Genomic DNA, 27,979 nt, shown 5'->3' on the forward strand with positions numbered 1-27,979 from the left:
GTGCATCAGATATGTGGATGTGACAGAAACGCACAAGCACAAAGGATCCAGCTGGAACTGTCGTATGCAAATAATAAAAACAATAAAAAAAAGAAATAAAACTATTATTTTGGACACAATTTTTAACAAGTTAAAATCTATACATATAATTAATCAAAATTAGCAAATTAAAAGCAAATTAAAATTAAACTAATTTACATTTTGGGCCATATCAAATCACAAATGTCCAGTTGTGGCTGAATATAATGATAAACCCATTAACACACTGTTAAAATATGAATAAATAATTGTATCTGTATTCAATGAGTAATTCTTAAATTTAAATAATATGGAATATGCTATTACTTTAATATAATTTGGCGGCATTTGATTGATAAATAATATATAAGCATACAACCTTTATATTGAAGGTCATATTTATGTCCCATACATAAAAACCTATGTGCTTTGAATCTGACACGAGATCTAGCATACAAAAAAAAAAAAAAAAAGAATAAACTGCTGACTTGATGGTTGTCTGTCAACTGCTGAATCAACTGGCTGTTAAGACAGTGCTATGTTTCACATGCTATGTTTAATGCAAAGTTTAGAGGAGGGAAAACGTGTGGTAGAAGAACCACAACATTTAAAAGATTCAAAAGTTTAGGAAAGATTCAAATACTCTTTTGGAATTCAAGAAAATATAATATTTCAATTACAAATCAAGGTAGAGAGCCACAGAATCAAAGCTGCTTCATGTCTAAATTGAAGTTTTCAGATTCACTAATGATTTCGGGAACCATGTAATCAGCGCTGCCGTCTACCAGGACATTTTGGAGCAGGTCATGCTGACAGACTTTATGGAGTTCCTCGTTTCATTCTCCAACAGGACTTGGCAGCTGCTCACACCGCCAAAAGTACAAATATCTCCCACAGCTTCTAATTCATCCAAAAGCAGACCCGATCTAGTACTGAGTGCATGTACTGTACAGCACATGTCCATACGTTTCAATCGGCTGACATGTTATTCATTAAAAATCATGATTTATTCCTCTTGTGCAATATTGTATTTTCTTAGAAACTGAATTTTGTTTTTTTTTATTAGGTGTAAGACATAATTATCCAAATTAAAGGGAATAAACATTTAATTTAAAAATTTAAATAATCTACTTTAAATCACAATATAATTTATTGAGGATTACCTGTATGACTAGTGTTAATGAAAGAGAGGGAAGATGCAAGTTCATCAAATTTCTGCTTTAAAGTGTTCGCATTTTTAAGCAAAACATGGGTTCAGTTTGATAAGAAGCACAGAAAAAAATATTTATACAAAGATAAAAGTTTTGAACAAAGGGAAAGTCTTTTTACCTGAAACTCTGGAATCCAAGGCTACACGTGTAAGCCAAGACGGAGTCGGAAAGAGACAGAGAGGGAGGCAGACAGGCATAGAAACAGGGAATAAAGAAGAGAATGGATATAAGGAAGAGTTAGGCAAAGGAATGCAGAGGAAGAAACAAACAGAAAATCTATCGGAGAAATGGACAGAAGTAACAGCAGCTACAGTTACAGAAGTTTATTTCTAGCTTAGTGAAAGGAGTAAAACACTTTTAAAATAAAGTTGGAGTGATTAATCACAATACTAAATGTCCTAATGGGTAAAAGAGCCTTGATTTGTGGATATATTTCTGTTTAAAAAAACCAACTTGGGTAAAACGAAGCCTTTGTTAACACTCTCCATCTGCTTTTTCTCATTTAAAACGTGCACAGTTTGTCTTTTCTTTGTTTTTGGACCTTCTGAATCAGTTTCATCCCGGTCTGCATCAAAACATTTCTCTGTCTGCTTGTCAGCATGTGTACGGCCTCAGCGTCCAATGTGAATGGAACAGGAAGCAGAGTTCTCTGCTTCTGTGCTTTTATTTATTTTTATTTTTTTACATCTTTTCATCATCTTCACTTCAATGATTTTACGCTGAGACAAATCAAAAACACCTTCGCAGCAAACCGCGGTGCTGAGAAAGCAGTTGACAATAGGGTAAGCCTTGCATATAAAACAGGATCTAGATGCTTGTGAAAAAGAATGACCAAGGAAGTGCTCCATTCAGGCGCTGACCATGTAATGTGATTAAAAGGCGCTTTGTGCAAATGGCAGTTATTCAGAGTTTGAAAGACAAAATAAGCTCCCAGTTCCTTTAAGAAAAGGTAGCGCACTGCCTATTCATGGGAGTCCAAAGCATGGAGTTACTTTCCTGACGGGAGCCTCGAACAGAAGAAAAGAAAGAGAAAATGGATGACGTGCAGAGGCGGCCCCCGAGGAGGGAAAGATTAATAAGATCAGGAATGTGACCCTTCCAACAACTCCCTCACTGCAATCTCCTCTCGCCTCAGAGGTGGACCCGGGCGGCAGAGAGGGGATTGCTTGAGAGAGAACCTGTAAATACGTAATTAGGACTCGAGAGTTTTGGAGGGTTGGATCTTTTTGTTTCGTGGCTAATGTGCTGCCATGGAGAGGCAGGAGGATGACACTTGGGAGAATGGTGTTTGAGGCTGGGTGTCAAGGTTTAACTGCAGGACCTTTGGCAGAGGGGAAGATGTGGAGGAAGTCTGAAGTAAAGGTCAATAAGAAGTGGCATCTCAGAACTCATTATCCTCATTAATGCCAGGTGAAGCACTGCTATTTTGGAAAAAAACGATATTCCAAAGAGGCTTTCCAACGGTTTCGTGGCTCCCTTAATACCTGCCCTTGACTCACTAATACAGAAGACCCACTTCAGCAGTTTAAAAGGTGGAATATATTAATTTTTTATATAAATTACAAAGTTAATATGTGGTTCTTTTGAAGGGAGAATGTGTACAGCAGAAGAAAAAAAGAGCAACAGATGACAAAAAAAGGAAATAAATATTCAAAGATTTACCACATGAATATTCAAAATTTTCACAAAAAATCTGTTTTTCAGCAATCTGTTCTTCAAAAGATTGAAATATTTCTGTTCACATGAGCTTCCTTATAACTCTTGCAGATGGAGGAAAATCTCAGCAGAGCAAACATTTCCATTCGGATCAGCAGGTCATTGCCTGTAGAAAACCAAAGATTTGCTACTTTTATGAATTGAATAAATAAAACTGCCTGGGTGAAGGTGAAGGTACAACCCAAAGCTGCTGAAGGAGAAATTAATAAAATCTAAACTTCAACAAGAACAGAGTAGCACGTTCTGTTCTGACTGAAGAGGTTTTTTAATGAGTGAAATGGCTCTTCTCCCAGGGTGCCTCTGCGTCAGGTGGAGGCACAAGCTTTAAAAAATTATACATGAAATTTACAGCTAAATTAGATTTTACTGGTTAGTTGTTTAGTGAGTGAGGAGTTGGCACAGGTTGAGCATTTAAAGGTGAATAATGCTTCATTTATTCATTTTTACAGAACTGCATTCTCTAGACTGGTTTAATTTGAACTGGACTTATTGTAGCATGAAATTGAAATTAATATATTCTATATTAACTGCACACTCTTTAAATCCTGAATTAAAATAATTTGTAAAAAAAAAAATAGGAACCATATTTCCCATATTTGGGAACCAGTGCTTTAATGGTTTTCAGTAAGTTTGACAGACCGCCTCCTGGCTGCTCTGATAGTTTCAGTTTTCTGTGGAAACTGGACTCCAGCCAGCAGAGGTTGAGCTGTGCACCCTGAAAACATCACTAACACCTCCTGACTAGTGTGTGGTGGTTGTTAGGAGAGCGTGGGCAGCAACAGAAGTATAAAATGATCTAATGCCTCAAACCCTTTCTGAAAATACCAGCGTTCACACTCCAGCGTTGCCCTTTTATGCCTGCCAATAGATGAGCTCCCTCTGGGGCCTGGGTCTCTCTGGGAAGCGTGTGTAGGTGTGTGTGTCACCGTGGCTCACCGATGGTGCAGTGCTCGCCCGTCCAGCCCTGGTGGCAGTCACACTTGCCCTCCCGGCAGACTCCATGGTCGATGCAGCGTGGGTGACAGTCCCTCTGCTCACATTCTGGTCCCGTCCAGCCTTCCTCGCAGTGACACGCACCACCGATGCAGGAGCCGTGGGAACCGCAGTCCACCACACACACCTCTGTTGCAGAAACAAGAGAGCTGCTGAAACATGCATCTTCTGTTCTGTGAAAGCCCTCTACCCCCTTCTGCATCTGCCACTAAAAAACAAGTAAAATCCCTCTCTGATGTTTGCTCAGAAGAGTTAAACTGGGCCAAAAAGTTCAACAGTAAGCTAAAAATGGTTTGCAGAACTTCCTGTGTCATGGGGCTAAATGCTGCAACCACTGAAATGCCTGACAAGATTTAATGTGACCAGTAATTATTAGTTTGCTAGATTTTTATTGCAGTATTTTACATGAAAGACTTCAGATCCTGACTCTCTCAGGAACGTTTGATCTCAGAGGATTAGGCAAACATTTTTTTTCCTGTCGACATGAAGTGCTGCAAACACATTCAGACACCTTGAACTTTTTCAAATTTATGTGAAAGGCCAACAAAAGAAGCTGCTATTATTAAGTGTAAATAAAAGCACATGTGGCTATTTTTTCAAACAGTTTATAAGAAACACAAATTTCTAACCCCATAAGTATTCTATCCCCTTTATTCTGATACGCCTGAAGGAGGCCGAATGCAAATACATGTCACACTTTTAAGACTTATATTTGGTAAAACCCCATAGAACCATCTGTACATTTGTTTCCACTGAACAACTATGTGCAACTTTTTGTTGATTTAAAGTATAAAAATCCATGGAGCTTTGGATACTTATGTAAGCATCATCCCAAGTATGAGAAAAGTGATGCTTGCATATTCGAACTTGTAACTTAACAGCATCATGTTTGATCTAAAGAGTACAAATGTTTGCCAAAAAATAAATTTCCATCAATTGCCAGAGCCTGGAAACATCAAGACATCTCTGAAGCACATTGAAGAAAAATGAAAAGTGACTGTTTTACACAAATTGAATAAAATCTTAAACGTTAAATAGAAGCATATAGTTTTCTAAAAACGCAAGAAGGAAGCTTTCAGAGTCAGACCACATTAACTTAATCCTGTTTCCTTCAACTGCAAATTTTGGAGGGCTGAAATTATCCTATCAGCAAACTGCTTCAGTCCCTCTAACAAGTGGCTGTCATCAGGAAGTGTTTACAACATACATTAAGCATTTGTCTCAATAACTACCTTGGAATAAAAGAAATAAAAACAGACTTTTGTTTGTGATGCTTTCACAGTTTAATGCTCCACTATTTTCATGGATTGCATTATTTATCAGTGCGGCTCTATTAAAATGAAACAAAACCTGTCTATGTCTAAAAAGCTGGTAAGAATAAAGAACTGCAATTACTGTATGTGGAAAAAGTTCCAAAATAAGCACTCTGGCAAATTATGAAGCCTCACTTGCCTCGTCTTAACATACTGAAGCTGGGTTCTTTTGTCTCGACTCAGAGATGTGTAATGAACATGCTTTCTTATAGTACTGCAAACAGAAGAGCAGCTGTTGCAGATATGTGCTGTCTTCAGAAAATTGACAGGATTGGATGTGTTGTTGGTGAGGAATCTGAGTTTTTCATGTTAAAGCTAATGCTCAACAAGCTGCTTCTGCTCTTACGGGAGATGGAGACGTGCAGATTTTACACAAAACAAGACCTACTATCGAATCTTTAGAACACAGATTTTTGCTGTCAGAGAACACTTTAAGAAAAATAACTTTATTAAGGCTTCGAGGTTCCAGGGAACCATAATGAGAAATGTTATCCACAAGTGGAGAGAGCATGGAACAGTGGTGAACCAACCAAATGTACTCCAAGAGCTCGTCAACGACTCAAACAGGTGGTCACATCAGAACCCAGAACAATTGTCACAGTTAAGGTCAAAGGTCATGATTCAACCATAAGGAAGTGAGACTGGACAGAAATGCCTTCGATAGGAGAGTTTGAAGGGTAAAAATCAATCCCGACCAAATTCATTGTTCACAGGTTTCTTTTATTTACTCGTTTCTGAACGCATCACCATCCCATAATAGTTTTTCCTCTCGCTGCAGAACTGGACTCTGCAAGACGTCTCAGAGATGGCTCCTGTTTCAGTTCCATGTGCCATCAGGACACATTGACTTTCATTCATCAGAAGATCCTCGTCTTTATTTGGACGCTCGTTTTTGTTTAACTGATGTTTATGCATCCCTGGTATTGTAAGTCGTCCTCTTTCATTGTTTGGTTAGTAACTAAATATTGTGTATTGATTTTTCTGGTGAAAGTAATCTGATTTTTAGTTGTTTTAGCTGCTCCTTATTGAGTGTTTTTGACACAGTAACCTTTACTGTTACTATGGATATGCAATTAATCCTTATTGCATCTAATCTGACCATTTTAATGCTGTTTATCAGCTGTTTGTCATTTCCAATGACTCTTTGCAGAATTGTGGTTTTATTTCCTTGTGTTTATTTTGTATTTCGACCTGTCCTGTTAGATGGATTATATATGCTGTGTGTTGTGGCATGAGTGATGTTTTCTGTCATCTGTTATGGATTGACAACATGAGGAGATTGCAGTTTTAAATCTGCTGAACTAGACCAGTCTGTCAGAGGTCACATGCTTGGATTATATGCCATCAACTCTTTTACATAAATGATCCCCAAAAATTTCAGGAAAATGTTGTGTAGACTGACGGGACAAAAGTGTGTGACCTGTTATATTTGATGTAAAACTAACAGCATTTAAGAAAGGGGTCATCTGACAGGTACAGTGATATCTTTGGTTTCTTTTCTGTTCAGAATGAGGAGGATTGATGAAATCAGGAATTTTCCCCTCTAAGTCCTAAAGGCAGACATCGGGCCAGGATTTTGTGGTGTTGAGATAAAACAAATTTGGGTTTTGAAGAAAAATAACGATACATAATTCACCTGCAAGTCAGTCTCTGAATGACTAATAAGACAACATTACTATTAAATTGTCGTTTTGAAGTTGAAATAGATCATTACCTCCAGGATCAGCGCATCTTTTGGTAATTTGGTTTGCCTTTTAGAAATGGGTGATAAAAAAAACAAGAAGTAATTGATTTTGTTTTAAAAAATTAAAATTAAAATACAAAGCGTTTGCCTTTTTAAGTTTCAAAAAGGGTGAGCAAGATTTTAAAAATGTGATTAAATTTAAACTTTCATTTCAGAAGACAAAAACAAATTACCTTGAATCTTATTGTGGAGCCATTTCTAAAGGAAAATCAAATGACCAAAAAAAAAAAAAAAAAAACACTGACACCCCGATAAGGTTTTAAATCCAACATGTTTATAGGAAATTGGAAAGTTTTTATACTGCATTTTATATCGACTTCAGAGAAAATAAATGAAGCAGAATCATTTGCAGCTCACAATGTAACAGGAAAGTAATAAAGTAGCTCCTCGTATTCCTGATGATTTTTCCTTTAATCCAGTCCACTCCCACTGTTTTGCCCTCACTCATTCCCTTCGTCGAGGTTTTTTTGACTGTCTGTCTCCTCCAGCTCACTGAATGGAGTTTTTCTTCGATTGAGGGACCTTGGATGGTTCTGATTAAGCTGAGCAGACACTGTAGAATATTAAGCGTGCCTCTGGAGGGGAGTCATTTAATTCCAAAGGAATACCTCCTTCTCATAGAATCTATGCAATCAATTTTTCATTAGTGCAAAAGTGTTTATCTGCCTTTAACATGCCCCTGACTCGAGCTGGATGGGGGTTGTGGGCGGTCGATCCATGCTACAGCTTGTTAATTAAAGTTTATTTAATTGAAGAAGAACCGCAGCATTAATTACGAAGGAATCCTCCACCCAGCCAGATGGGTAAACTCCCCAACTCTTGGACCGCACCGCAGCGAGGCCAGACTTATCAGTTCTGCTATTGACAAGATGTCCTGCTGCGCGAGTTGATTTGTCTGAAATTTTTGAACACTTTAAAAGAATTGAAAATTACTTCTTTAGACAAAACCTAAATGAAGTGGGACACAAGGGAGGGAAAAAAAATCCTGTTCTCTAGCACAATCGTTCCTTTGTTCCTGGGCCCATCCAAACTGGCTTCATGCTGCTTCAAAAGGTCTGCAAAGGAGCCCGTTATTTCAAACGCACCATCCCGACGCATTTACGCTTTGATTTTCACAAGTTCAGCCCAAAAGAGATTCGCTCAACTCTTTTAAAGAGACTGAAACAGACTGAAAGTTCTGCTTTTAATTGTTTGACTCAGTATGTGTTCCTCTTCGGCTGCAACACGCAGGGAAGGAGTCATCTCTGAGAGGGGCAACGGCGCATAAATCACCTGATTCTCAGATAGCAGCCAGGAGGGGCCAGCCTTTGAACTAACAAGACACCTACCTGTGTCGAAAGGCAAACCCATCTAACGCACAGAAGGTAACTAATGAAGAGACGGCTGCAGGCGGACAGGAAGACAAAAATGTCTCTTTTTCCCCACATCACATGAAGCTGCTACCAAAGACTTCCAAAGATTATTTCCAACTAATCTCAAAGTCCACACATGCAAAGGCAGAACATATGCTAAGGTTCATAGGAATAAGAGCTTTGGTATTAACATATGTTTCATCTTCAATAAAGGTGTTGATTACAAAACTGTAAGAGTGTGATCTCACCCACAGTATGGTTTAATTAGTTCAAAACATATTAAATCGGATGATTTTTTTTAGGTTTAAATTGTTGGAGAATAGAAACACGTTGCAGATGTCATCTGTTGCTAAACAACACAAAGACGTTTGTGACTGTTAAAATAGTTTTTTGTTTTTTTTATCCAAATGAGCTTTGAAACACTTCTAGTAACTTTTACATCCATTGTACATAAACCATTTTAATCCCAGTCTACTTCCAAGTCACACTATGATAAAATAAATGAAAATTATTCATTTATTTTTATTTTTGTTGATTTACAAAGATTGAATATGTTTAAATATTAAAATCTCTGGGACCATTTAGGTGTGTTGAGGTATTTTTATTTTCTTGCCACAGCCTGTGGCTCTGATCCATGTTAGAACAGGTTTAATCTGATGAAACATGGCAGATTATGAGTCCTGATTACAGTAAAAATAACTACCACCAAAGTCCTGCAGGAAGTAAACGACAGATGCATCACAATACAATAGTCCATCCATCCATCCATCCATCCATCCATCCATCTTCTTCCGCTTATCCGGGGTCGGGTCGCAGGGGCAGCAGCTTCAGAAGGGAGGCCCAGACTTCCCTCTCCCAGCCACTTCTTCCAGCTCCTCCGGTGAAACCCCAAGGCGTTCCCAGGCCAGCTGGGAGACATAGTCCCTCCAGCATATCCTAGGTCTTCCCCGGGACCTCCTCCCGGTGGGACGTGCCCGGAACACCTCACCAGGGAGGCGTCCAGGAGGAATCCTGACCAAATGCCCGAGCCTCAACTGGCTCCTCTCAACGTGGAGGAGCAGCGGCTCTACTCTGAGTCCCTCCCGGATGACCGAGCTTCTCTCTCTAAGGGAGAGCCCAGCCACCCTGCGGAGGAAACCCATTGTGGCCGCTTGTATCCATGATCTCGTTCTTTCGGTCATGACCCAAAGCTCATGACCATAGATGAGGGTGGGAACGTAGATCGACCGGTAAATCGAGAGCTTCGCTTTTTGACTCAGCTCTCTCTTCACCACGACGGACCGGTACAGCGCCCGCTTCACAGCAGAAGCTGCGCCAATCCACCTGTCGATCTCCTGCTCCCTTCTTCCCTCATTCATGAACAAGATCCCCAGATACTTAAAGTCCTCCACTTGAGGTCCCTGACCCGAAGAAGGCACTCTAGCTTTTTCCGGCTCAAGACCATGGCCTCGGATTTGGAGGCACTAAGTCTCATCCCGGTCGCTTCACACTCGGCCGCGAACCGCTAGAGCAAGAGCTGCAGATCACGATCTGATGAAGCCAACAGGACCTCATCATCCGCAAAAAGCAGAGATGTGATCCTAAGGCCACCAAAATGGATCCCCTCAACACCTCGGCTGGTCAGAGATTCTGTCCATGAAAGTAATGAACAGAATCGGTGATGAAGGGCAGTCTTGGCGGAGTCCAACTCTCACCGGAAACGGAACAATACAATAGTGAAATTTTATTTAAATAATTCAGTACTGAAAAGGAAACTCATATTCACAACAGGTTGATCACTATCATTAAAATTACAATATTTAGTTTCTCATATAATTAGACAATGGCGTCTACACAATAAAAATAAATACAGTGATCCCTCGCTATAATACGGTTCACCTTTCGTGGTCTCGCTGCTTCACGGACTTTTTTGTGCAGTCTTTTTCACATTGTGTTCTGCATCCTGATTGGCTAAACAGTGTCCGCTTCTTCTCTACCTGAGTGCCAATAACGTTACGGTATTTAAATACAAGCAATACAGATTGGCCATTCAGGAGATGACAGCTGAAAACTTTGAATGCCTGCTGGAAAAAACTGTGGCGCACATCCGCTGACCTGAAAACAGGTTTGGTTCTTCGGTTTCAAAGTAGAGCATTTAATTATGCTGTATAATAATTGTAAAAACTAAAGGTAACTACTTTGCAGATTTCACTTATCGCGGGTTATTTTCGGAACGCAACCCCTTCTGTGTTAAACCAGAAGATTAAGCTGTGGAGATGAAGCACCTTGGATTTTGTCTCTCCTCTTCCTCCACACTGCACCAAATTAATGCTACATTTTCTTTCATTTGAAAAGACATGAATCTTTCCTCAACTCTTGAAAGGGCTTTGCTTCGCACTCATTTAAATGTTGTAGCTGTCCTTGTATGGCTTTCTCTACTACATGTTTTCCTTCCACTAAGCCTTTTTATTGCATGGATATAGCACTGTGTGACTGTAATTATGACCAAAGAGCAACAGTCCAGCCATTTTTCTCTGCCGTTATCCTCGCTGATCGTGCCCTTTTCCTATCGTGTTTCATACAAGCACACTTTCAATTAATGTGCTTGTATGAAGCAATCTGTCTGCTGGACGGCTGAAAAGGCAGCAGCTTTCTCCGTAAATAGTATTTTGGTTAAACATAGTCTTATGTATTATTTTTCTTGTCTATGAAAGTGAATTTTGGGTGTTTGTTTGCTGTAAGCCGTAATTAGCAAGCAGAAGTAAATGCTTGGAATTTATCAGTCTGTGTGGGTGTCAATCCTATATATAAGTTTCATTGTTCAAACTGAAATAAATTAACCTTTCAATGATTTTTAAGTTTTTTGAATTGTGCCTGCATAAAAGAAAGAAAATTGCTCTGGGTGTGACAGGTCTCTAAGGCGGTAAGGCAGCGTCTCACAGCGGACGGCTCCTTCTCCCGGCAGTCAGAGGCAACAAGGTAAAAAAATCTCTAAGTATGAAAAGACGAAAGGTGGAAACGACCAACTGCCGTATTAAATGATAAACTGATAATGAAGTATCATCTCCAGAGGAGTCTCTCCTCAGTCCTCCTGTTTATTCACCAAACTTTCCAAGCGTGAGCAGCTATCAGATGTAAACATTTGTCTTCTAAGACTCAAGGAAAGCATTTTGTGTTGGATTTATTTTCAGCGCTCACCCTCAGATTATTTTCTAGATATAAAACATTGAGGCATTCCATTGTGCCAAAAGACATCGAAAAATCTCCCTGTCCAAATAGCTGGAGCTGGTTACATTGTTTGAACAAGTCGACACAATCGTTAAAATGTTCATGCCAATCATGCACTGAAAGTGTTACCTTGCTGAAAATAAGTAACCTTCCTAAAGGAAATAGAGGAATGTAATGCAGTGCTCTCAAACACAGCACCGGCAGCGCTGCAGCAGTTTAAAGTGGACTTCACGCTCCCATTTATCACCGTGGCTGCAGGCGCACGCTACGAATTAGTGGGACATCACAAATGAGTAATTTTGTTGCTTCCTTATGGAAAATATCGGAAGAAAATAAGGTATATGATTGATTCAGAGCTTTCTTTCCAAATTGTCACACATTAATTTCAGAAAATAAATGATCCTTCTAGCTCACTAAATTATATTTTAAAACCAGAGACGATGAATACCTAAAACTGTGATTTTCCCACTTCAATGTTTTTAATAATCATTTAAAAGTAAGCCATATTTCACCATCACAGCTGTCATAATTTCATCAGGACTTGTGCTGCCAAGTTGAACAATTATTCCTAAACTTTCCAAATAATAAGACACCCACATGTGGCCCTACTGTGCTGCAGCAGAGACGTGTTATTTCAACTTGCAGCCTGTTAGTAAAGGCGCATACGTCTGCTGTTTGGTGGACCTGGTGCCTGGCGCAGCGAGGGGGGAGTTTGTTTGGAATAAATACGGAGAAATGTGGTGCCAATTACATGCTAGCGTGGCTGAAACATTACCCAAGGATACAGTAGAAAAGACATAATCCCACAGATCTAACCACACAGATTGCTCCAGCAGAAATCATTATAGCTCAATCATCAATAAAAAAGGACTGAATGGGAAAAAAAGGCTACAGATTCATTTCTGCAAAGCTTAATATCTTCTTTAACTTTGGTGAGGAAAGCGTGTGTGTGTGTGTGTGTGTGTGCGTGTGTGTGTGTGTGTGTGTGTGTATTTGTCCAGGATCTGAAAGCTTCTAACTTTCTGCCTCCAGTGATTACATCGAAAAAGTTTAAAAACACCAGAACTGTCAAGTTTAATTAAAATACTAAAATTTAATTACAGCTGAGACTCTTGATTAACAATTGAGTCACTCAACAGAAAAAGTAGTGAGCTATTCATCTGGGAATCAGCAATTTACCATATTCCAGTTAGAAGGTCAAACATAACAGCTGTAATTCTTGGGTTTTTAATTGCTGAGCTTCTTGAATAAGCCTGTAAATTTCATACATTCATGACACAAATATGCTGTTTCAAAGCCGTTATCCGGGGTTTAAGGAGCGCGTTCTGTCGTCACTTTCAACACTCTCATTTCACAGAGGTGAGTAGTTGCAGAATTAACAACATGAAAAGATCCTCCAGTCGACACATGCAACAACTGAATGGATAAAATGGTTTCTGACCTATGGAGCAGTCGGCTCCCGTCCACTTGGCCTCGCAGACGCAGCTTCCCGTATCGGTGTTGAACGTGCCGTGACTGGAGCATTGCTCTGGACAAGTGCTCTTCAGAATCTCGCAGCTGATCCCTCCCCATCCCGGGTTGCAGTGGCACTCGCCGTGATGACAGGCTCCGTGACCGGAGCACGTCGGGTCCACACAGTCCACTGAAGACACACAACCAGGGTGACAGCTATGTCACTTTGCCACTTCTAGATTTAAACATATTTATTTACCCTGGCCACTCTGAATCTTCAACCAGCCAAAAGTCACTTTCAGAGAGGAAAACCTCGAGAGCCAGATGATGGCGATCGAGCCGCAGCTGAAATTTTCGCAGGCTTTCGTTGCTGCCAATAGTAATTTTCCACCCAATGTTCAACTAGCTGCTCTACGATGTATTATAGGGTCGTTCCAACATAGAAACAGTATAATTATGCTCCATTATAGGCACTGTGAAACAATGCCCAATTAGTGTCTAGACTGATATGATCAATTACTATACTGATCTAGGGTAATAATTGCCAATTATGACCTACATAATCAACCTATTACTAACTAGAAAGAGTTGCCAAAAATATTCCATCTTCCTGCCTTATTCCCATTTTTATAAGGCTGCAACTAACAAATATTTTAGTGATCAATTATTCTATCAGTTATTCTGACGATTAATTTATTGTTCTAATTGAAAAAAGGCATATTATGTAAAATATGCCTTCAGCTTTTTTATACATTAGAAATCATAAGAAGATGCAAATAAAAAATAATTACATTATTTTTTTAAATAAGAAAATAAACCTATTGTAGGTTTTTTAGTGATTGTAGGAAATGACGCATCTGCAGCTAAAAAAAATACTTCCAGCATCAACATGTGAAAAGCTCAGTCCTTTCTGTTTGACTTTGCACCAATAAAGTGTAGAGCAGGTCTTTTGATTATATTTTGATTAATTAATTATTACCTGGTCAGAAAAAAATGTGCTTTATAGGAGATTTTGTTTCTGAATTTCAAGCAGGTGAAGCAAAAACTCTGCCACTTAAAGAACTTTGGGCAGAACATTACAAATAAAGTGTTTTTTTAATCGTAAATGTAAAATGCATATATTTTTTGTACAGTTTTAGCTGAATTTCTGCTCTAACTGTGGTGTTCTTTCAGCATTTGACCTTTCTTGAGTCTGTATATACACCAGTTAGCTAACGATTATTTCAATAATTGATTCATCACCATTAATTGTTTCAGCCCTACTTTTTAATGCATTTTTATATTTGCAAGGAAACTTAAAATAATCAGGAAATCCTCTAAGAGCTACAGATGCAGCTCCTCTGCAATGCTTCTACACTCCAAAGAAACCTCAACATATTCATTAGTGAACTCAATAGCTTTACCATGTAGGGTCAACAACTCCCACATGTAAATCTGAGCTGATAATTGCCTTTTATCTGCATGCAGATCAATAAAGTTAAATGCAATGAAGTGAAAGGGTTGGAGGTGGGAGGGGCGGCTGACAAGAAAGAGGAAGCAGCTCTTTCTTAACAGAGGAGCAGATGCCACAAACTGATTGATTTTCGCAGGTGTCATCATCTGTGGAGGCCTGTGGTAGGGGACTGCATCGACGGGCGAAGCGCAGTCTGTTCAAGCTTGTACCCACGATGAGGTCTTAACACTTAAAGAAAGTTAATTTATACACACAATATCAATAACAACATCCAAAGCATTATCCGCTTGGTGGAGTTGAAAACGCCGATTGTTTCACTAGCAGAATGAGTCGATTTCCCCAGAGCATCAGAGAAACGTGTTGCGTCGGCCGGCTTTGATTCCAGCAGGAAGAGTTTTTCTTTCTGGCTTACCTTGATCACAGTTGACTCCTTTGTGGCCGGTGTTGCACACACAATTTCCCGCCACACAGAGTCCGTGTCCCCCACACTGCGGATCGATACACTGGGTTGCTGGAACGTCACACTCGGTGCCCTTCCAGCCGCTGTAGCACTGACAGCGCCCCCTGGTGTACTGGCCATTACCGCTACACAGCACGGGGCAAGCAGCTGAGGAAAGAGATCATGTTTGAGGAGTCAAAATTATGCAAAAATGTAAGTTTGGACCATGACTAGATTATGTTCTAGCTTTATTAAATAAAATCTACACACATTAAACTTTATGTAGCTGTAATATTCTTGTAGAGAAGCACCAGGAAGTTGCTGGGAGACCATATTTAGGACTAATCTCACAAATTTTCAAAAACATTGGTTCTGACAGGTAACCGGGTCGTCAGAAACATATTATAATTATTAGTATTATATATTTCTTCTGATCAATTAACACAACCAAAAGGTCACATTAAAAACATTTTTTTTCATATAGATGCTGCTACAAAAGCCTCTTCTGGTTTGTGAAGTCTCACTCCAGCTGGTTTGGTCTCATGTCTGGTTTGGTTTTAGCTAAGTTGGGTGTGTCTCCATTGGTGTGTGTGTTCCTCAGTGTCGTGGCATGAAAATGGGCGGGAACATGAGAATGTGGGCCAGGGTGAGCACGCAGGAGCTGTGGTTGATGCTCTGATGTAATTTGCAGCGATACTCAGCAGAACCTTGAGGTTGTGGTTAGATGAAATGTTATCCAGATATACCCATCCCAACAGTGGCTTCAGTGACTGCGTGCAGCAACAGCACAGTGTGGCATGCAAGTTCCTCTGCAGTCAAAATGAATGAAACAAGGGGAAGGCATCTCAGAGTACATTATCTTGTGCACTAAAATTTTAATAAAGGTCTGAAACCCAAGCAACGTTCATTTATGTTTTATTTAGTCATATGGCAATTATTATGAATATTATTAGTTAAGATTATAGCTGATGTTATATTTTATTATGCCTCACTCAAATAAATGTAGCCGTTTCATTTTGTCTCAAAAACAAACAGCCCAAAGTGTGAAGTAGTTAAGATTAAAGCCTAACCCAATCAGCGAAGGAAGTGAATGAAACAGATTGTGAGCAAAACTCAGCTTGGCCCAGGTAGAACCCATGAAAGATGGGCAGGAACTGCTGGTTCTGGTCGGGACTGACTGAGGTAGAACCGCTTTAAAGCCATGTTGTAATGGCTTAAGTGACTCAATTGACTATTTTCAGAATCAGTCAGATGTTTAAAATAGAGATGGAGAAAACACTGCACCAAAAGAAGCTGCTTAAGGGAAAACAAGAGAAGAGGATTCTGCAGTTCAGTCAGGCTGTGAGAGGGCGAGAGAGAGCAAGACTTCTCACAGGAAGGCTCAACGACAAAGCTGCTGTGTTTTATGCATTTAAAAATAATTCAGCCTCAAAACTGTAAAGCTAATGTATTTGAGATCTACATTCTCAAATAAATTGTTTAGTCAACAGAACGTCTCCATACAGAAGACTTCTTATGAACTCAAGTCCAATTCATACCCAGCCTGAGCTGTGAAACCCAATATGATGCCTACAAGCACATGGCATATTCTAAAAATATTTTACTGAGTACATAACTGCAAGCATTCATCAAAATGGAAATAAAAAAGGAAATATTCCAGATGTGCAGGTAGTGGAGTAATGCCTGCTCATATTTCTGCTTTAAATTAGTCCAAATATCTTGTTAGCTTGGATATCCACAAAAACAGAAGCAGCTCTAACAAATGTGTCCAATGGAAAGTTTTATGATATGTGGACTGTAAATATTTGACATATTTATTTCAGCCTGTGTGACAAACTGGCTACCTGTCCAGGATGAATGTCGTTCTCAGGGAACTAGAGTTCTTGATTTTCATGTTTACCTTTAAGAATGAAGGGAAGCTAATTCAAGCAAACGCAATTTATCAGTCAAACTCAAGAGATGGAAATTGATTTAGCTAATTTTTCTTCAGCTTGAGTAAGCCCACAGGGCCAGATTCAGTTTACCTCAGTATTATTAAGGTGGAAATAAAAAAACAAAACAAAAACATTTTTACTCTGAAGTCTGGGTGGGTGGAATAAAATCAAACTGAACTGTGGCCCGAGTTAGACAGACAAAATATACTTGTTGAGATTAAGGTGAAAAAGGTCCATGTTAAACTTATCAGATCAATTTTCCATTAAAAGAATATTGAACTGATAAGCCCTAAAAAGACTGAAGGGACCATTTAAGGCAATTATTAAAGCTGAGTAATTACCTCTGGAGCAGTAAGGTCCTATGAATCCAGGGAAGCAGTGGCACGATCCCGACACACACTCTCCATTCCCATAGCAGTTGTGTGTGCACTCTGTCACAGACTCTGTGGGTGCAGAGGTGTGCAGCTATTAATACCTCTATGAACTGTCATGTTGCAAAAAATCTTTAACAACTGCATAGTGAAAGAAAACGGCATGGAAACCAAGCTGACTTCTTCAAAGAATTACGTGTCTCTTATGTGCTGTGCTCTGATCCAGCATGGCATACATTTACAGCTGTTTGTCTATGTCCCACTAAGGTCTAAGCCTCCATAGCTGTGCGCTGCATGCTTACCGTTCGCAACTAAGCCCTGTTAAGTAAAATCCACAAAGATGCATTTTAAATTAGACCACATAATTCCATGTCCTTGAGACATTTCCTTCCCCTGCTGTCTCCTCTTCTGCATCACCAACACCCCAGCCCCGTGAATGACTGATCATGCCCACACAAGCCATGCAATCTCCTGAGTGTTTACAGCTCAAATCCTCTCTGAGTTGAAGTTAATCTGACATATCCTACAGACAGATCTTGTGTTCTTTCAACAGACCAATGCTCATAAATCGTAGCCCCAAAAGACCAGGGCCCTCATTTTGATGGGCGTTAAGAGGGCCAACTTTTATGTTATTACTTTAGCTTGTATTGGATGTTCATTGAGCCAGTGTCAGACTCAAGCAATTTTGACCTCACACATCGATACCTTCATATTTGTAGGGCTGGATCAATGGGACTCCCCAAAGGAAAGAAAAAGAAAAACGTTAACTCAACCCTAGTGTTTTTCCTTCTCCATAACCCACAAGGAAATTTCACAGACTTCAGAACACGGAAGAGGTTGTTAGGAGGGTAGGATCGATGCTCTGTACAGTCTTGCATTATAGTGCTAAGCACAATAATCCACTGCAGTGGAATGAAGACCTAAGTCTACGCTGTGCGTTGCTCAAACTTTGTGGAAACTCAATTTGTCTGGGAAAGATTCTCAGATACTCGCATTCAGGCCCAGCTGTTCCAGGGAATTAAAACCTTCCAAACATGTCATTACACATCATTCACACTCGTTAGCCCTCCCAGCAGACGTGTGTCCTCTCACCCTGGATAATAGTGTTGTAGGAGACAACTTCCACGCTTCGTCCGTCGTTATAAAATGCAAAGTGCCACACTCCTGAGTCCAGGTACTGGATGAATCCGGCTTGGTGGACGGTGACCAGGTGATCGATCCGGGCCCTTGTGTCTGGTTCGCTCAGGGTCCACTGCTCTTTGGCAATGAGCCGGCTGCCATCCAGGAGCTCCACAAAGTCATACTGTACAAAACACAGAGAGCTTTTGTCAGCAGATAGAAGTGTTTGCTATTCAGTCTAAAAAGTAAGAATGTTTTTTTTGTGTAGGATACTTTGTATGCAACCAGTGGATTTCTGATGGTATATATGCAAAGTTTTGATGCAAGAAACAGCCAGAAGTGGATTGTGTATACATAGTAAATATTCACGTATAATAATTGTTGATTTTCCTGTGGCAGGTATTTGGAGTTGATAGATATTGTCTGGAGAGGTGTTTGTGTACTGATGGAACTGATACGGCTCAGAGGCAAATGCAAAAGCTACGTTGTGAAGCCTGATGGGAATTTAAAATACATTATGTGTTTATTACAGTCTGTTAAATTAACCTCGACAATGTGGTGTGAAAATGCTTGTCTAAAAGTCAGATTGGTTTAAAGCTGCTTCATCTGCATGGAATGAATAAAATATGTATCTGTTTAGTTTTTCCAGATTAAGTTTAGCATGAATGACACATTTTAATGTCTCTAATGTTTGATATGTTTAAATTCCCTTATAATTACATTTATTTACATAGATTTCTGATAAAAATACACATATAACAGATTTTGTGTATTTTTCCCTTTTCTTATTGGATGAGAGTATTTCTTTTTTCTTCTCAAAATAAAAAAAGAAAAACATTGATTTACTGTGTAAACAAGGTGCAACGAGTTATTCCTGCCAATGAGTAAAGAGGTGCATCTGCTCTCATTGCACCTGCTCAGCAGCACCTGAACCACATTTTGACTGGAGCTGTAACGTGTAGCAAAAAAACAGCGCAGTGCATACAGTACAAACAATCCCCAAACAGGCTGCAGGCAGCAAAGTAGCACAGCAGATGAAGACAGCAGATCCCCAGGCTAAAGCAGTTGTTAGCTACACAGATGTACTGTGTCTACACTGAAGTCTGTGGCTGGAAAAAGAGTCTGTGGGCTGCTAAGGAGTGTGATGCATACAGATTGGCTCTGTAGCTGCGTTTTGAAAAGAGCAGCAATTCAAACCCAGAGATGAGGCAGGTTGCTGCGAGTTAAAAAGCACCATTCTTTTTCAGTTTCCATATGTAGATTCCTGTAAGATTTCTAACAATTTCTGCATTATGTTACAATATAAGAAGGACATGTGTTTATGGAACAGTTTTAACATTTTTACCCAAATGTTGAGATTCTGCAGATATATAACAATCTGTTTATTCATGCATGATGGCTGCCACTATAGATCAAAGTCAACAAGGTTATTTTGACACAAGCACAGCCTGACATGAATATTAGAAAGATCCCCATCATACAAACAGACATTTGGAAATTCAGACAATTTCAAGAAGATCTTGACTGACTAGAAGGAGAGAAAAAGGTCGTTTGGGAGATTAATAATGTACATTTCTTATTTTTGTTACCATTTATTTTTTTTAGTTATTTTATCTCATTAGTCTGTTTTTGTGTTTCCCTTCTCTATTTTTTGTATTTACTTTGCATTTTTACAAGAAAAACTTTTAGAAAAACAGTTCAGACACCTTTAATGAGGCGAGCTGGATGCAATCCATCCAACCTGATTATGTGGAAGCAGCTCAGCGTTGCTGTTTCTGCAGCATAAGAAGGATTTTTTTCCCTCTCCCACCAGCCTCAGCCATACTTCTCTGACTTTGGAAGGAACTTCTACTAACCATGTGACTACAAAGCCAAACATCCCCCACTGCATGCACCCTATTCATGCTACCGAGGCGCTCCGAGTGCAGACATTACATGATCTCTCTAGGCTCTCTCTAGTACCAGGTTTTGTGAGGCTGAAAGTGAAACACAGAAAAATTGCAAAAAATATCCTAAGTTGTTTAAAACAGCTAATTTACTTTGCTGTTTAGTTCATTTCTCAGTTGAATTCTGTTTGACATCTGTGTTGAAGTTTTAGTCATTGACTTAAGAATTCTTCAAGTAGTTAGAAGATATATGTATGCTTTTATTTTGAAGTGAGTGAAGACCTTTTCCTCTGTCACATTCTAACAACAGGACTAACAACCCTGAAGTTCTCTAAAATGGTTGAAAGAAGCATCAAAAATACATCAAACTCCGAGTTTCAGCAAACATAAATGTGCATAAAGCAAGAGAGAGGTCAAGTCAACATCCTGATTCAAACTCCTTGGAGGGAAGTTGAGTGGGATGGGAAGAGATATTAACCTGGCAGAAGTTGACTTCTCGTGTTGTTGACTTGAGGGAGAAGTAATAAAACAGTTCATCCCACAAGCATTGCACCCCCTGGCCAAGCACATACATCGTGATTAGCTGGTGCGAAAGCCCCCTAACTCATCTCAATCTAACAATACAGGTGAATAGCAGTCATGAGACCAATGTGAAGAGGTTCCCAGATGTCTCATGGATAGAGGGGAAAAGTCTGTGCGTTCCCAAGTCTTTGAAACGTGTGGAGATTGACCTGACCAACTGAATGCAAACCAAAAGAAAAAAAACCAAAAAGTTACTTTCTTCAAACTTGTCTGATTTGTATCATCACAGACAGACACTCAATAGCTGATGGAGGAAGTCTATATTTGACAAAGGTGGAAAGGTTGTTGCACTTAAATGCTGTCTTGTCTTCCAAGCAGTGAATGCGACGAACAGTCAATATCTCTCATTGGGGTCTTTCATGCTCAGTTAAGTAAATGCATTGATTTGTTCCTCCAGTACCTGAGCAGAATGTAGTTTAGAGGCAGACACAATGGACACAATGTTGCACATTGACAAGGATGAGTGTCGGAATAGCAGTGGCTTAAAACATGAACGTAGTGTCTTGCTAAGAAGGATGCTTTGGACTTTGATTTTGTTCCGTTGCCTTTTTCCATCCGTCCGTTTTCTTTGTTTTTTGCCTTGGAAGTGCAGACTAACTCACCCATTGTTACTTATATTGAACATTTTTCCCATCAAAGTGTGGCCCTAACACTCAACACTTAAGTAAAGTCCACCTTTACTAAGAGCGAATGAGTAGAAGGTGAAGCTGAGAGCTTTTTCTGTTGAGTGTGGAGGAAAATAACTGTTGTCTGAGAGCTTTCATCACCATCAGCACACACCAGACACTTAGATGCACAGAAATGTCATTCAAGAGTTGGTCGTCAGACATTCTGGAAACACTTCAGTTTGATATTAGCATATATTTATAGGAAAGAAAACAGATAAAAACAAAACTTAGTTTTTATTTACAAATGAGCAGATGTTCAAAATTCACAATGCAGTAAGTGAATTAATAAGGACAAATAAATTACCATCAATAATTAGGATTTATTGACAAAGTTTATATTGTGTTAAAAGGAAGAAAATTTTAAATGTTAAAACAGAGACTTATTATTTCATTACAATTTATTCAATTATTTGGTGAGAACTGATCTTTGATTTCAATTTTGGCAAAACATTGATGACAAAGATTTGATGAAGCAATAGAATAACAAAAATATAATGAAAACTACAAATAATTAACTGATCATAGATTAGTATATTGACATGGAAAACAAAAATACATTTTATATAAGGTTTGGCCATTTAGCAGCATTTACATGAAGTAGTGCAGGTTGCAATAGAAAACATTTTTACATGTTTTGATGCAAATATTTTTGTTTAACCTCTAAAATAAATAATGGCAAACAAGAGATTCATTTTTATCAAGCTTATTTTTAGATGCTTACTTCGCCAGGCTCCTCACTATTTTACGGTTCCATCCGTTTTAGTTCAAATTGTTTGGTGGCTTTTATTTAAAGTCTGTCTTGAGACAAGCAACACTTTTTGTGTGAAGGGTCAACATGTGTGGAAACTAAAACTAAACCCTGTAATCATTTTAGATCAAAACTGAAACAGTTTCATAACCAAACTCGACTCTGCAGTCATGAAGAATTGCCGTAATTCTTCACTTAATTCAATGGTATTGTGTTTGGCAATGATTTACTTTATATTCTATTATTGAACCTAAATACCTCTGTGTCACACTGTTCTCTATGTTGCCATGTGTGCTGTATATTGACAGATTTGCTCCACAGGTCTAAGTTTATGGAAACAGACACGTGAAACACCAACTCCTGGCATGTTTTTGAAGAATTTCTGTTCTAAATTGTGCAGGTAATTGGTCAAGAAGTACTTATATTTCAAATTCAGAAATGTGTGGTATATGATAATCCTAAATACATGTCTCCACATATATAAACAAATGAAATAAAGTAGAACCCAACAACAGTAGAAATCCCAGTCAGCACCTGTTCAGTACAAAATGCAAAGTTTTCAGGGTTTCTTTACCTGAGTGTGCGATGGTACGAGACCCTTTCTCCCATAAACTCCAATCAGTGCGCTCTTCTGCACAGAGATGTTGAATTTAAGGAAGTGTGGCTGCTCCATGCTGAGCTGAGAGCGCCAGAACACCCCTGGTGGGACGCTCTGAGCCACCCGCTTCCCGATGTCCACCTGTCCGGTATCGATGGAGCTGTTTTCAGGTTGAAGAATCCCAGGCTTCCCTATAGCAACATTAAGATAAGACATTTACATACAGTCACATAAACCACTCACATCTTACAGTTTTCATAAATTATTTCTCTTTGGGTTTTTCTTTGCTGTTGCTTCCCAATGTTTCTCAATTAAGATAATACATAACTGTGAGTTTCATATTTCATACAGATGGGCTGTAACCAAGCATGACAGGATTAAAAGCCCTGTTTCCAAGCCCTGTTAAGCAAAAATAAATAAAACGAATCATATATATTTGTCTTTTTATAACACACTAACAGGGCAGATCTCCCATTTTGTTTCTGGTCCGTGTGGTTCATGGAGTGAGGCTTCATATCAGATAAGGTGTAAATGGAATCTGTCAGAAGCACTTAGAGCTTCCTTGCCAGAGCAGGAGCTGCAAATCAAAACAATTTGCTGAATGATGTCCTCCAACCGTTACCCTATAGCGCCAAGATTCAGTGGGAGGTTATAGAGCATAGTATGTACTTACAAGGAAAACTGAGGTGGTCAACGTTTTATCACCTGAACAAATTTTCCTATTAAAAAGTAAAATGCATGAAGCTATTGCCATAAAAAAGCTGTGGCTGGTGTAGGCATGCTTATAGAAGATACAGAGCGAGCCTGGCGTCGCCCCTCCTCTTCAGAGGCACTGTGGTGTGCCGACACATGTACTGTAGCTGTGACTATATCTGTTTGTGCCAGACCTCCTTTATTTGCATGCCTCAGTGTTGGGTGTGTAATGAGGCCATTGCCTGTCACTTCCGCTTCAGTCAAAGTGAGGCTTGGAAGCCAAGTTTACCTCTGGGGAGAATAATAGCTGGCTATTGATTGCCTTTAAACAGTCCAAAACCTGCCTCATGCTATCTTAATTAGCAGTACTTATGAGGATTTAAATCTAGCCCAGTTTAAACAATTGAGCTTTTGCCTGGCCTATTCAACTCAATTAATGCTTCCGTGGCCGTGCATTTTAAGCAGCCACACTGTGCTCGGAGATTCATTTGGTTGTTTTTTGCAGTAAAGGTGAGCTGAGATGGCCTGCTTGCTTGTTGATGAATACACAATAACCCAAGATTGTGATTAGGGACTACAGAGCTCTCTGAAGTGACTCAATTGGTGAAAGATCTCTACAAATTTCCCATGGTTCAGTTTGCAGAGAACAGTGGAGGTCATTTTTTTTTTTTTTTTACTATCGCAATCTGTCCTTCTTAGTTGTCATTTAAATCTTTGCTTGATTAAATTTGTTTACACTCTGGTGCTTTAAAAAGCCATTAATTAATTATGACAGGTTTTAGTTTATGCCTTTATATTCATTTTAGATGTAAATGTATCTGTTTTTTATCAGCACAGTTATTGTAATAAACACTATTTAAGTATATATGGGAATTTTGAGGTCTATTTAGTTTTACACAAACTTATTTATTTTGTCTTCCTCTTTGTTAAAGATAAAAATCTGACATGAAATTTTGTAAGCTTGATGTTAAATTTCAAGCATGTGAAAAAGCATATTAAAAATCCTTCGTTCGACCATGACTGCATGAATGTTTACTTTCATTTCATGTTAAATGCGGTTGGAGCACATAAAAACTGTCCCTCTGTTTAAGATGTGAAAACATTTCTAGTCAGATGTTTGTATTCACTCATCGACTGTGAAATGTCTTAATACTTTTTCAAGTGTGTAAAAATGAATTTATTGTTGATTTTCTCTAATCTACTTGAAAAGCTTAAATATATTCATACACTGCTATATAATAATGCTTAAAAGACCTGCCTTTTAAATAATCTTCAATAAAATGTAGGCCATCCATTCAGAAAGCCTTATGTTTTCAGAATAGCCAGGTATAAACCATCTGATCCAGACCGTCCTCCTCAGATGAAAGAAAGTTAGTTAGGACGATCAGCTGGGGCTCATGTCTGCCATGAACTGGAAACTGCTGGAACACCTGTGGCCACAGTGAAGCAAATTTCACACGCTCCAATATTAACACCTTTATGCTTGACCGAAGTTTGCAGCTGCCCCTCCGGCACATGCCAAATGCTCTGTGAGAAAAACAATTATATTCAATGTAGAAAATTATTCATTTTTATGGCCGTAGTGACAATGTTTGGAGGAGTCAAGATGAGGCTTCAAAGCTTTAGAACAATGGACCAGCACGGTGGTGGCACCATCATGGTTTTCGGCTGAATTGCTGCCACTGATGCTGCATTAGCCAAGGATAATGGAATAATGAAAATGGTGGATATCTCCAAATTCTGCAAATTTATGTCAAAACCTGACAGTTGATGTTTGGTCACACCTGGATGTTCTAATTCAAAAACACACCAGAACTGGTTCTGGAAGGAAATAATGTTAACATGATAACATTCTGAACTCAAGTGTAAAGAAAATAGATGGACTGTGCTTAAAAACAAAACCATAATTTAGATAAATTCTACTAGAATTAAAAAAAAAAACCCCAGCAGATTTATGCCACATCCTTGAGGTAAGCTAAAAGCAGCTTCTTGCTAATAGAAATATTAGTGAGGGTTTTTTTTTTATGTAAATTATTTTGGAACATGAACTTATTACAACTTTCACAATAAATTTAAATAAATTAGTTGCATGTGCAATATAAACTGTTCTCAAACTCTCCTTGATTGAATCAGGATGTTAACATTTAATTTTTAACACATCTTCAACTGAAACTGAATTTAAATTCAGTTTAATGAGTTCATTAAATTTCTAACCTCCATTGTTGAATAAGTGAGCGTTACACACACACACACACGCACACACACACACACACACACACGCACACACGCACACGCACATCTGTTCTGTTACATTTATGTGTCAAAATCTGAATAGGTTTGGTTCACCATTATACCTAATATAACAAGAGGATTATGAGATATGATTGTATTAGCTGCAGTTATCTTTGTTGCATTTTTGCTTCTGACAGGATTATGTCAGGATTATGACATCTTTGCCTAAATTTGTTTTCAAAGCTGGAATACATTGAAGTTCTGGTATTTTGTGCAAATAATTTATTTTTAAAATGCAATTCAATCTATACAAAAGAAAAGAACATTTTGAAATTAGAGTGAAAGAAAAATAAAGATGTCTGAGTGTTTTGTAATTATATTATGTTTCTAAGTCAAAGCCTGGAAAATAATACTGTTTTCAGAAATCTTACCATTTCAGGTGTAGTAAATAACCAGCATCAGATTTTAAAATATTAACATTTTCACTTTTTATTAGTAAGACCTTGGAAGATAAATAGGTAGTTATGTTCATATTAATGGGAAATCACAACAAAGTAAGAATTATTGTTTTTATTTTTTTAAGTGAAGAACTTAGAGATGATGCAGAGTCCATCGTGTTGCACCAGCATGTTTCTACTAGCTCAACCAATCCAAAAAGTAGCTTTAACTCCACCTATTATGACAACAGGTCTGTTCCAGGTTCTGATCCAGATCTACTGCTGCAAGTCCACAATTATTATCAATTAGAGAAAAAAATGAGTAGATCCAAGGAGACTCTGGAAAAACCATATAACACTGATGTTTGTAGACATCTAATTTAGTTTTCATGCTCATACTGTGCAGTGCTGCAAGAAAATGAAAGCAAACTGCACACAAGTGACCACAAGCTGGTATCAAATGGCCCGCGTGTTGCTGTGCTCTGCCAACTAGCAGAGGTCACAACAGATGACAGCAAATCCATCCTGCCAAAAATTTCAAAAGAAATGCAGCTAAAGTGGGATAAAGGCCTCAATAAATGTTATTAAATGAGCAGCAAATCACAACTATATTTACTCTTTTTTTCTCTGTAAACACAAACTATCACTGTAGCTTTAAAAACAAAAAAAATATTTAAAAAATTTTAGTTTTGTTTCATCAGTCTGTATAACCATCTGAAGCTATAATCAAGGTGTCCAAAAGGCTGAAAACATTTTTAGATTCTTTATCTGATCAAACACTTAAACTCTATCTGTTGTGTAAATTTCCTAATGAATAAATTTGAAGGAATGGAATGTCTTAAACATTTTTGCAAATGATCCACAGTTTTGAAAAGCACCAAAAGTAGTGGGCATGTAGAAGCAGGTCAGAAACAGATTTCCTGCTGCAGCTGCTTGTTTCTGCTGACTTAACAGCAGATTGGAAGCAGGAGAGGCTGATTCTGTACGGGAGGCAATTACTGCTGCTATAGTGCAAAAAGCCAAACATCAGTCGCTGTCATTCCCAACACTGATGTCCTTGTGTTGGCACCAAAAGGAGGCGCATTTCAAAGTTTATGCATAAGATACAAATGGAAGTTTATTTTTTTGAAGACAGATTGTGTTCAAATATTTTAAGCAGCACCTTTGTAGGTTTGTTTATAACTTTTAGGTACATAATAATATAAATAATGCTTTTGTTTTTTGTTACTAATCATATATTTGTCATTTGTGTTAGAAACTACAACAATCTACAGCTGCACTGTTAACATTATGCAGCAATGTGTCATTTCCACTGCTTCGCAAAAGTATCTACACCCCATAATTTCAAGCTACAAACAAAAACTTTTGTGCATTTATATGGTCTAAATCATCACAAAATGAATCATATTTGTAAAATGGAAGAAAAATAATACTTTTTTTTTGTTTTCAAAAATGGAAAAGAGGAAGAATCAACAGAAATCTACCAAGACATGGAAGTTGAAGTAAACTGACAGGAGACGAAGCCAAGAGGCTCATTGTACTCTGGAGGCACAGAGAAGCTGGTTGGATCTGATGGAAATACGGCTGCAGCTAAAGACAAATACGCTGCAATCCTAAAGAAAATATCAGTAGGTGGCTGAAAATGACCTGAGACCTGGGCAGAAGTTCACTTTCCAGCAGGACAGCAACCCGTTCGCACACAGCAAGAGACATACTTGAATGATTTATGATTAAAGCATATTTGTATGCTATAATGGCCCAGTCAAAGTCAAAGTCCAGACTGAACTCCAACTAAGAATATGTGACAAAGCTT

The 27,979-nt window shown here is 38.6% G+C and overlaps 1 protein-coding gene across 1 annotated transcript in view; it reads right to left on the reverse strand.

Moving 5' to 3' along the window:
• Window positions 1–27,979, reverse strand: part of LOC106929536 (teneurin-3) — a 116,539-nt gene that overhangs the window by 58,908 nt on the left and 29,652 nt on the right. Inside the window, exons 5-9 of the mRNA XM_088009672.1 lie at window positions 22,781–22,995; window positions 18,296–18,506; window positions 14,872–15,066; window positions 12,996–13,196; window positions 3,882–4,067 (exon numbers count right to left, since the gene is read on the reverse strand). Coding sequence (XP_087865798.1) covers window positions 3,882–4,067; window positions 12,996–13,196; window positions 14,872–15,066; window positions 18,296–18,506; window positions 22,781–22,995 — 1,008 coding nt within the window. The remainder of the gene's footprint in view (window positions 1–3,881; window positions 4,068–12,995; window positions 13,197–14,871; window positions 15,067–18,295; window positions 18,507–22,780; window positions 22,996–27,979) is intronic.

The sequence above is a fragment of the Poecilia mexicana genome, unplaced genomic scaffold (assembly GCF_051168715.1).
Source record: "Poecilia mexicana isolate PSO_F unplaced genomic scaffold, ASM5116871v1 scaffold_10, whole genome shotgun sequence".
Lineage (NCBI taxonomy): Eukaryota > Metazoa > Chordata > Actinopteri > Cyprinodontiformes > Poeciliidae > Poecilia > Poecilia mexicana.